We start from the raw sequence: 11,811 nt of genomic DNA, 5'->3' as shown, positions 1-11,811 counted from the left end.
CATTAGTGGTCAACATTTCAAAATCAATGTAAAACAGTAAATTGTTCATTTACATATTTATTGCACTTTTTATAAAATATATACAAACAAATGCCTAGCATTAACAAAACAACCGTCTAACCTAACATAATTCCTGGCAAATGTTTCATTTATAGCTAAGGACAATGTCGCCATCCAGACAAAGGTAATATCATTGGCAACATCAGCAACCAACAAGTTCAGTGAAGTCAAGATTTTAAGTCTTTAGGGGAGAAATGCATTTTCTTTTTTAAATTGATAAGATGGTGATTCATGGGCTAAGAGGAAATGGAATGATTCAATTATCTAATCAATTTTTTTCTCTGTGGGAATGTGACCAAAAACACTAAAAGCTACCTGAAATAAGTGTCACGTTTGGTTTGATGTTATGTACAGTTCTCTTGGCCAATAAAAATAAACACGCCACCACAGTGATCATCTCCATTGATATTGAGCAAGTTGAGGCTATAGACAGCATTATTTAGTAATAGCTGTTTAAAGAAAAACTGAACCATTACAATTTCTCTTAGCATAAAAAACGACTTTAGGATTAGAAACCAAATGGTAATTGTCCTTTAAGATGCATGCCAATTGACAGTGGGTCACCTAGACTAGGAGGACAAGGAGATTCAAGAGGCGGTGCTAGTTGCTTGGTCATTCCCGGTGCCCATGCTGATGCTCTGTTTCTCACTCAATGTCTTAACAACTGTTGCTACTGGAGATTGTAACACCTTCCTTGAAAGCCTCATTCTGCCATCTGTTGGGTCACGCCCAAAGTATTTAACCTGTGGACAGAGATCCAACAAAAAAAAAAATATTAGTCATGAAGTCAAGCACATTTTCCAACTAAAGAATTAGAAGGACAATCCAACTGTAACACATACCTGAATCTGCTGACCAACCTCTAATCCAAGAGCACTTGGGTGTTTGATCTGGAGAAATTAAGAGCATGAAATTAATTTACATAAAAATAAACAGAATACAATCAACAAATGCAATCCTTCCCAAAACAGGCAAAAGCTTTTAAAGGTCCAGTAATCCCTGCATGGTATTCTGGGAATGAATTCTTACCCGTTTGTGGTCCAGCTGAGAGTTATGGAGCAGAACAGCACTCATGTTGGGATACAGCTTCACCATGACACCAATGTCCCTTTGGAGCAATGGAAACAGAAGTTTGTCAAGCCAGGAAGTTTCCTTTGAACTTTTCCTCTCTGTTAGTAATCCAATTAGAAGCCAATCACTTGAGATGAAACAGCAGCCTTCAATAACGGAGCACTGAGTACCTTATTTCTGTGATGGTTGCAGTGTAAACAGATCCAAACTCTAACTGCTGCTCTTGCTGTAAGGCAGAGAATGCACTCTCAGATTCATAGTATTTAACATTTTTAACCCCAACCCAGAGCAGACCGTTCACCAGGCAATCATTGTAAGAATAACGGAATATAATATAATAGACATACCCTCCAGAATTATTGGCCTCCTGATTAAGATAAGCAAAATAGGCAATGAAAACGGTCTTTAGTTTTCCACTTGATGTCACAATTAAATGAGCAAAATCTAAACTTTGAAGTTAGTCTTCAAACAATTTTCTTTTTTGTTATGAACCAAATCTAATAGAAGTATCTTCTCATTGATATATTAATTTGCTCAACTTTACCAAGGGCTCCAATAATTCTGGAGGGCAATGTATGCACACAATATTGTTGGTAAGTAGTGCATGTTTGGAGGATATAATGAAATCATGTTCAATGGGGAGTAAATCAAAATGCATTGAGGAATGGCAATACATTGTAGTAGGACTCACATCATCCTTGCAGATGTCTGTAATGAACTCCTGGGCTTCGTTCATGGCACCAGGAGTAGGTGCAAACACAGAGAAGGTTTCCTCATCCACCTGGCTTATCGTTACACCTGCCAATGTCACAGTCAACCACATGAGGGAGTAAATGGTCTGTACATTTCCAATAACCTATGACAAATGTTGGGAAAATAATGCAAAAATTCTATCCAAAGCAAACTACAGTTATGGATGAAATATAAAGGAGTATGGGTTTAAAAAAAACTCTTTTTACATTGACATACTGTATATACACATATTTTATCATATGTTACCCGTTTGAGCTTGTAGTCTGCGGAGGTTATAGCCCCCTGGCCCAACAAAGCGTGCTCGTCTGGAGACAGGGACTCTGACATTTTCTGCAGACAGACAGAAAAAAATCCATACAATCAAAGTCTATAGAGTGAATTAAACAATCACCACCTTTGCACCTATAAAAAAACAGTTTTTGATTCAGAACCTTTATCTTTTTAAGATCAGAAAATAAAAATAAATAGCATTGACACAATGACTGACTCCGTAGACATAATATATGGTAGCACAGCCTTTGGCAAAAATATCTCCAATCAAGATCTCTATATCCATGGATGAGCTTCCTGCACCTCTGTACTGTCTGTTTAACCCATTCTCATTGTGAAAACTGCCCCAGTTCTCCCTGTTTTGAAGGGTGCTTCCCAACTGCTGTTCATTTTTCTTCACAGGTTTTTAAAGGGATTTCAGTCTGGATTCACTGCTGGCCACTTCAGAACAGGCAAGCGTTGTCTTGAACAATGCCTAGGTGCTTTTCGAAGTGTGTTTTGGGTCGTTGTCCTGCTGGAAGACCAATTATTATGTCTTTCTCAGTATTTGGTCTACTACCATACAAATCTCTTCTACGGAGTTGGCGAAGGATGGTGCTTGATGAAAATGTTGTACCTTGTGTCAGAAGGTCAGCGTGAATCTGTTTGGAAGTTAATCAAGGTGCTTTTTCAACCATCTGAACAATCTTTCGCCACAAACTTTCATTAAGTTCTCTTTCAGCCACACCCTAGAAGGTTAACTACAGTGGCACTGGCTTTAAACTTTTTGAAAATATTATGTGTGGTGGAAAGAGAATAATCTCAGTGTCTGGAGATGGAGTTCTCTAGTTCTCTGGTTTTCCATCTTTTCTCCATGCTCACAGCAGCACACACAGTGACACAAAACAGGAGAATGAGTTCATTTCTTCATTCGTACTGGTTGAATTAATGTCGTCAGCACCTCTTGAGTATGGTGGTGGCTGCATTATAATATAGGTATTCTTGACACTGGCAAAAACTGGGTTGTCATTTAGATGAAACGACAGAGAATGTACATAACTACAGGGAAAATCCTACAGGACACCCTTCTTTATTCTGCTTTAAATCAGATACTTGTATTAGAATTCACCTTCCAGCAGGAAAACAAACAAGGCCAAACCTTCAATCCAGTCGTTCACCAGGAATAATGTCCTTGAGTGCCCAACTTACAGATTTAACTTAAACCCTTTTAAGGTCTATGGTGAGAATTGGAAATTGTAGTCTAGCCCTGATTCAAATAACCTGACACAGCCTAGGGACTTTACGGTAAAATAATGCACAATTCAGTGTGCAAAGCTTTTAGAGTATTAGCTTATAACACATGATTTTAATTTTATTCAAACTACAAAGTAAGTCCTAATTCAATTAATTTAAATCACATTTCATTAAGGAACAGATGCAAAAAGTCCAAGACTGATTACTTATGCAATCCACTGTAAATCCACTAGCCAAGAGACTTACCTACAACGGGGCCATTTTCCTTTCTGTTAGCCCTAGGCTTGGAAATGGTCTTGTTCATGATGCCTAAAATCTCCCTCTTAGCAGCTAAAAGAACATCAGAATTAAGTGAGGATTAGTGACTTCAATATTAGAAACATTTGCTAATACGTCCTACCTATCACAATATTAATGTGAATGGTTATGGATAACAGTCTTCTAAATTACCAAAAAAAATATATAAAATACTTTAATTTCTTATGATTATATAATGGCTAACATTTTTGGTACAGTTCTTTCGTTTACCCGTTGCTTGCTGAATGGCCTCCATTACAAGTTTCAGAGGTAATCCTGGTATCTTCACATCAGCCTAGGAGGTGTCATACATTTTAGAAAAAGATGTATCCAGTTGACCAAATAGGACAGTATAGAGTAAACATTAGACATTCAGATACAGTACCTGTAATGCATTGATACCCTTATTTGTTCCTGATAGTTTGAAGTCCATGTCTCCAAGATAGTCCTCTATTCCCTGTGGTGACAGCAAACGCAAATGAAATGGTTCTGCAGACATGGGATACCATTATGGTACTTTTGTAATATATCATAGACAATACTAGTAATAATGGTTACCAGGATATCAGTCAGTATTCGATAGTCTTGGATTTCCGATGGATTTTCTGGGTTTGCCTTGGAAATAAGTCCAATAGCAACACCTGCTACAGCTGATGTAATAGGCACACCTGGAGCAAATGGGAGAAATGGGAGAATTCTCAACAAATATTTTAAAATGGTGTTTATATATTCTACTTCAAAAACATTAATTACAGTACCAGCATCCATCAGAGCCAGACTGCCTCCACATGCTGATGCCATAGACGAGGACCCTGTGAGGAGAACGGTGCTTAATATAAACTCATAGCAATGACCATGACGTGGCCATTGAACTTTAAAGGCTATTAACCTGGGTAATAAAAAAAAAAGAGAAGCAGAATTGAAGTCATCTGAAGAGCTCACCATTGGACTCCAGAACCTCAGAGGTGACTCTAATAGTGAACGGGAAGTCTTTCGGGATCACAGGTCTCAGAGACTTCTCGGCCAGTGCCCCTATCATTGTTGAAACAGAACATTAAATAAATTGTCACGTCAATGTACACAAGCCATTCACACACTAACCATGGGGGACTTTGAATCCAGTGGTTTCCAACTAGGACCATTGGGGTACTTGGTACATGTTTTTGCAGCCCCAGTAAAGCACACCAGGTTATACTATTTATCAGTCCATGTTGGGGCTACCAGTGAGCTACACACAGACTTACCATGACCAAGCTCTCTTCTGTTCATTCCACTCATCTTTCCAATCTCATTGGTTGCGTAAGGCGGGAACTGAAAAATTGAAATACTATTTTAGCCCAAATAATATTTTTTTGTTTTTTTTGTGTATGCAATAACGAAGAAGCTAATCTTACTGAAATTATTCCATTTTGTAAAATGTGGTCCTTACCTCATAATGAAGCATGAAATTCTTGTCTTTGATTCCACTGTTAGAGAGCAACTAGTTTTAGCTAACCTACATTAAAATTGCATTTACATTAGCTTGAAATATAAATTCAAGGACTTAACTAATGAGGTAAAGTCGTACCTTAACGCTGTAGTGATGATGTCGGTTTTAACACTTGACTCCAATGAATCAAAAGTTACAGAGCACAGTACCTAAAGAGGAAAGGCTTTATTAACTACAGTGAAAGATACAATGACAGACAACCCCAAACACATGAGAATCCTGTCTCCAACTTGACTTCCCTGACCAAAATATATAGGATTCAGTACATTTCTTTGTAGTGCCTTATCGTTACCTGTGTCTGTCCCCTCTGGAAAAGAGCAGACCCATGTAGAGGCTTAAAGACGTCTGTCTCACAATTAATGTTTCTCAATGATGTCAGGTCTCTTCCATCACATCTGTAAAACAAAGAACCGATTGTAATGCTATAAGGCATACTGTACACATATTACTCACAATCACGTTAAATAATACTGAGACTTCTCTTTACCTTCTGTATTCATTCAAAACCAAATTGCGAAAGACTTCCTTGCACACACTGTTGAAAGACTCAATCACCTCAAAATGTTCTGCGTCAGGATATTTCTCTATAGAATAAAGACATATGTAAAGCAGACAGACAGTAAACCGTGAATGACTACCCACAAGAACATTTTCTAAATAGTCTTGTAGCATAACATTGGTTTGGAATATAGCAATGAGCCACACCTTTAATTTGTTCCTCTGTTTCTAATCGTATTTTGTTAATGGCATCATCTCTGGAGATCTGAAAGGACATAATAAGTTACTGATCGTATTAAATTGAAGTACCACCTATTCACAATAACATCACCGCCTAGTGATAAATACTTACTTTATCATGAGTGTAGTCTGTGAAAACAGCATAGACCTTTTCAGAGGCCAAGCTGAAAACAAGACAATGGTGTGGTCATGTAAGAATCAATACAGAACATATGATATGACTTCAAATATTGAGTCCGAAACGTAATGTCTTACTTTCGTGCAAGCTCAATCATTTCTGAGGGAGCAGAAAAGGTTTTGGACGGTGTGCGCTTGGACACCTTTGCTTGTCTGGCCATCTGCTGAATAGCCAGTATGATTTGTTGTGTGTGTTTCACGCCAACCTTGATAGCGTGACAGAAGTCCTGCTGTAACACGTTCTCAGCAGATGCCTCGATCATCACTAAGACAAATGAAACAGATCTATATTTTATAAATATGGTATAACACGCACTGTATCATTCTATTACCGATACGGATGTAGAAGACATGTGGGATATATAATCGACTAACCAACTTGGCTGAGTGCCGCACCAGCCACAATGAGGTTGAGAGTGCTGGAAGCCATTTCCTTTCGGGTTGGGTTCACCAGGAACTCCCCATTAACCAGACCAATGCGCACAGCACCTAAATAACCATGAATCCATATGGTTAAAACCACATACTGCGCATCAAAGAACAAAAAGGACGCAAGTACTTGTAAGAGATACTAACCAATGGGTCCATTCCAAGGAATGTCAGACAGGGCAAGAGCTGCTGAGGCTGTGGGCAAGAGATACAGTCAATTCAGTCCCTGGACGTCAAACAGACCATGTGACTGCTTCAAACAGGAAAACAATCTCTTGTCACCTCCGTTAATGGCCAGTACATCAGGATCATTGACACCATCGACTGCCAACAGGTTACATAGGACCTGAAGATAAACACAGCTCTAGACCATTGCTCATAATAACGGTTCAAACCAATGGGTAATGCATAGATACTGTACATACTGCTCATAAGTAGCAACAAGCTGTTGACTCACCTGAGTGTCATAGAAATAACCAGCTGGAAAAAGAGGTCTGATTGCCCTGTCTGAGGTGAGACAACCAAAATGATACCGTTAAGGTCCAACTAATCTAAAGAGTATAGAGCATGTTTTTCTGATGATGTCCATTGCAATATTGTGGCTTGTAGCTTACCCCAGAGAAATGCGTGTTTGAAATTAAATATGTTTGCGAATATGGGAGATTATGAATTTAAGAATTGATAGATGTAACAAAAACAAACTACTAGCAGTACTTTAAAGGTGTAATAAGAACTATGGTGCACATCATTGTTTTAAACGTATCATTCTATTTATCATTATCGCATCAATTTAGGAAACGTTTTCACAATATACGTTTGTCTATATTGCCCAGCTGTACTGTAGTAACAGTTATTGGGTAGGAAATTGAATAATCTTCTCACCTATAAGCCTACTGGTCAGAATCTCATTTTCAGTGGAGCCCAACTCTCGCCGAAGGTGGTTAGTAGGGATCCTACCAGCAGCAGCTGCTTTCTGCCTGTAGTCCACCTGTCAATCAAAAAACCCACAGCTCTAGCCAAGAGACCTAAAGACACCTGGACAACAGGCCCTTACAGAATCTGAGTGCAAGACTGACATTCTTGTCCCTACCACTTTCATTAAATCCCATCGAAAATCACAATGTTAAATAAACTCTTTTTAAACATATGTTTTCTATTGTCATATTTTGTCCTTATGTAGTAGGTGATCTGCGGAATGTTACTAACTCAACTCAAGCATACAGGTGTGTAGATGGAAAAATACAATTAGTAAGATTTTTTTTACTAATTGTATTTTTACAGCAATCACCAGAGTAAAACATACATCAGATATTTTTCCACTGATAGGGTAAAAACTTCACTTGTGTTTAGCTAGTTTGCACATTTTGCATCACATCAAGAGTTTAAAAATACAAACAAAAATACAAGAAAAAACAGTAATATACAGCCCGGCATCTCAAAAAGTAAGCTTAATCGAGTTGCCAAAGTCCAAGCTGGACGGTATGTTAATATATCAGTCCATTCAATATTCTGGCTTGTGGAAACAAATATTTTCACAGGTGATATGTTTTAGACTGATTATCCATGAACTATCCATGGTAGCAGTCTAATGTCTGTCCAAAAACCTATCCAGTCAGGCTTTAGGATTGGTTCACTTAACCACAACCAACTCATCTGTCACACATCCACCCACTGAATTCGACACTGGAAACCATCAGATACTGGGAACCATCAGATACTGGGAACCATCAGACACTGGGGAAAACACTGGTAAACCATTAGATACTGGGGAAAACACTGGCAAACCATTAGAACCTGGGGAAAACACTGGCAAACCATTAGAACCTGGGGAAAACACTGGCAAACCATTAGAACCTGGGGAAAACACTGGCAAATCATTAGAACCAGGGGAAAACATTGGCAAACCATTAGATACTGGGGAAAACACTGGCAAACCATTAGATACTGGGGAAAACACTGGCAAACCATTAGATACTGGGGAAAACATTGGCAGACCATTAGATACTGGGGAAAACATTGGCAAACCATTAGATACTGGGGAAAACATTGGCAAACCATTAGATACTGGGGAAAACATTGGCAAACCATTAGATACTGGGGAAAACATTGGCAAACCATTAGATACTGGGGAAAACATTAGCAAACCATTAGATACTGGGGAAAACATTGGCAAACCATTAGATACTGGGAACAACACTGGTAAACCATTAGATACTGGGATCAACACCGGTAAACCATTAGATACTGGGAACAACACCGGTAAACCATTAGATACTGGGAACAACACCGGTAAACCATTAGATACTGGGAACAACACTGGTAAACCATTAGATACTGGGAACAACACCGGTAAACCATTAGATACTGGGAACAACACTGGTAAACCATTAGATACTGGGAACAACACCGGGAACCATTAGATACTGGGAACAACACTGGGAACCATTAGATACTGGGAACAACACTGGGAACCATTAGATACTGGGAACAACACTGGGAACATTTAGACACTGGGAACCATTAGACACTGGGAACCATTAGACACTGGGAACCATTAGATACTGGGAACAACACTGGGAACATTTAGACACTGGGAACCATTAGACACTGGGAACAACACTGGGAACATTTAGACACTGGGAACCATTAGATACTGGGAACAACACTGGGAACCATTAGATACTGGGAACCATTAGACACTGGGAACCATTAGACACTGGGAACCATTAGACACTGGGAACAACACTGGGAACCATTAGACACTGGGAACAACACTGGGAACCATTAGACACTGGGAACAACACTGGGAACATTTAGACACTGGGAACCATTAGACACTGGGAACCATTAGACACTGGGAACAACACTGGGGACCATTAGACACTGGGAACCATTAGACACTGGGAACAACACTGGGAACTATTGGACACTGGGAACAACACTGGGAACCATTAGACACTGGGAACAACACTGGGAACCATTAGACACTGGGAACAACACTGGGAACCATTAGACACTGGGAACCATTAGACACTGGGAACCATTAGACACTGGGAACAACACTGGGAACCATTAGACACTGGGAACAACACTGGGAACCATTACTCTCCACCCTCTCACGACTGGCATCTCAGACTCGGCAACACTTTTGGATTGGATCCTACCTGGCAGGCTACGTCCACCAGATGACATAGGAATTGAGCTGCTCTTTCTCCTGGGGAAGGGCTATCCACTCAAAGATCTCCCCATCACAGTTCATATTCACAGTTGTTCTCCCTCTCCCAGAGTGCTAAGAGACTTGGTGTGGTACTAAACAATATTGTGCTATTCTCTGTTAAACTTCAAGGCACTGACTCACTCCTGCAGGATAAGACTCTACAACATTAGTAGAGCTCTACCTTACCACACAAAAGAAGTGGCTCAGGTCCAAATCCAACCACTTGTACACCTCATGTCTGAACTACTGAAACGCATTGCTAGTTGGGCTCCCCGTTTATGCCATCAAATCCTTCTAACTACCAATTTAAAGAGCATTTGAAATAAGTCGACAAATACACTGAAAATGTAGGGGTCCCTGAGAAAAGGTTTAAGAAAGGTTGTAAGGTTTGCAATAGATTTTGTAAGTCTTCTAGATGTTAAAAATGTACTGCCTAAATAGAATGCATTTAGGGAGTACATGTTTTAAAAAATATTTGAAGGGTAATGAAAATAAACATATAACACCACTTTAAAAAACAGTGCATTAACTCACCACGAGTGGCATAAATTGGGAGGGGGATGGTTTAGTTTTGCTGACAGCAGTCACCATCACTGTTGTATCTCCAAGCTGGAAAAATTTGTAGAATATATCAGAGTAACTGGTCAGAGCATCTTGTGAATATTCACGTACCAACTCTGAAAAATTATAAAACAATATACCTGCACAACAGCTGACCCATCTGCAAATCTGGCAAGTTTCCCTGTGGAGATCTCAAGTTTTCTTTAAAAAACGAACAAAAACAAGGTAGCCAAGTCAGAAAACATCTGAGGTTAGTAACAGTTATACAGACCTTACAACACTCATGAATAATCTATTAGATAATATAACAAAAACGAAATTAGCATGTTCAACACTGCGATGAATAATACAAATACAACCTTAGCCTACTGATATTAGTTATTGTCACTGTGTGCAGTAACCTTATGTTATTAGCAAGCTACGCATAATTAACTACTGTGGTTAGCTAGCTAGCCACTGGCAAATTCAGATTTCTACTGTACTTACTTTTCCCCCAAGTCTACTTCGACTTTTCTTATTGTTCCATGGCTGTTCCACACGGTCTGGTGACACAACCGCACGTTTAGTCGGACAAGCGATGGCCCAAGCCTCAGTAAATTTCTCATATTATTCGAGGAGAACTAACATAAAATATTTATTTTTAATGGAAAAATGTATCCTTCACACAACTGTGGTGCGCATGTGGGCTGACATGACAGTGTACATGCACGGAAATACGTAATAACGGGTCCTGTGATTGGCCATTATTTGTGTATCGCCATAACAAGAGGTGCGTTAATTTCGTTTTTACGTCCAGGAACATGAAACTATTATGCTGCACCAGAGATGGGGATTTCGGAAACACTATTGGAATCGTAAAATACCTCTTTGTTATAATCGTATCCCGTCAATGAGCCACACGGTGCATTATGGGTAATTGTTGGACAAGGAGTCGCAAAGAATCCATCCTGCTGCTGTAGTTTAGTGTATGAGATCTTGTCATTCACTTGCGGGAACTTGTGCTTGAATGAACCAATCACCAATATGTATGTTTATATGTATGTATACGTATACACATATTTAAGCATGACATGTTGACCTTACCTCCTTTAATGCTCAAATTGGTGTACCATTCAGCTTATTGTTTGCTCTACAAAGTAATATTGTTATTTCAAATACAGTTAGGAATATTGAAAATATACAATTTATGTCAACTATATTTCAAAATATGAATCCATGTTACTTTTGTCCTGTTCACCACACACAAGTAGGTGCTACAACTCTTATGTATGAAGCCCTGGATTAATTAGAGTTAGTGCCTTGCTCAAGAGAAGATCCACAGATCACCTTGACAGCTCAGGGGTTCAATCCAGCAACCTTTTGACACAACACCTCTAGGCTACCCTGCCATCCCGATTATGTATTAAATGGGCATAGCAATGTTCCAAAGTTGTATCCCTGCTACTGGTAATGAGCCAGTTTGTAAACATTTCCTCCAGATTCAGTGTGATTTTTTTTAAAACTTTGCCCTCTACTG

At 39.2% G+C, this 11,811-nt stretch overlaps 1 protein-coding gene across 1 annotated transcript; it reads right to left on the bottom strand.

Moving 5' to 3' along the window:
• Window positions 1-37: 37 nt before the first annotated feature.
• Window positions 38-11,162, bottom strand: LOC105010519 (polyribonucleotide nucleotidyltransferase 1, mitochondrial). The gene is made up of 28 exons (XM_010869844.4): window positions 10,782-11,162; window positions 10,436-10,496; window positions 10,269-10,343; window positions 7,400-7,505; window positions 6,975-7,024; window positions 6,800-6,863; window positions 6,665-6,712; window positions 6,464-6,577; window positions 6,167-6,353; window positions 6,024-6,075; window positions 5,879-5,936; window positions 5,661-5,757; window positions 5,466-5,568; window positions 5,252-5,322; window positions 5,114-5,150; window positions 4,929-4,995; window positions 4,627-4,716; window positions 4,443-4,496; window positions 4,243-4,352; window positions 4,070-4,141; window positions 3,916-3,979; window positions 3,634-3,717; window positions 2,131-2,214; window positions 1,823-1,929; window positions 1,302-1,357; window positions 1,090-1,168; window positions 903-950; window positions 38-803 (listed from the first exon to the last, which is right to left on the bottom strand). The coding sequence occupies exons 1-28, from the start codon at window positions 10,898-10,900 to the stop codon at window positions 648-650; spliced, it is 2,313 nt and encodes a 770-aa protein (XP_010868146.1). The 5' UTR covers window positions 10,901-11,162; the 3' UTR covers window positions 38-647.
• Between the last annotated feature and the right edge of the window lie 649 nt (window positions 11,163-11,811).

Source organism: Esox lucius, chromosome 6, assembly GCF_011004845.1.
Source record: "Esox lucius isolate fEsoLuc1 chromosome 6, fEsoLuc1.pri, whole genome shotgun sequence".
NCBI lineage: Eukaryota > Metazoa > Chordata > Actinopteri > Esociformes > Esocidae > Esox > Esox lucius.
The sequence above is the reverse complement of the archived record's forward strand: the minus strand, read 5'-3'. Positions and strand labels throughout refer to the sequence as shown.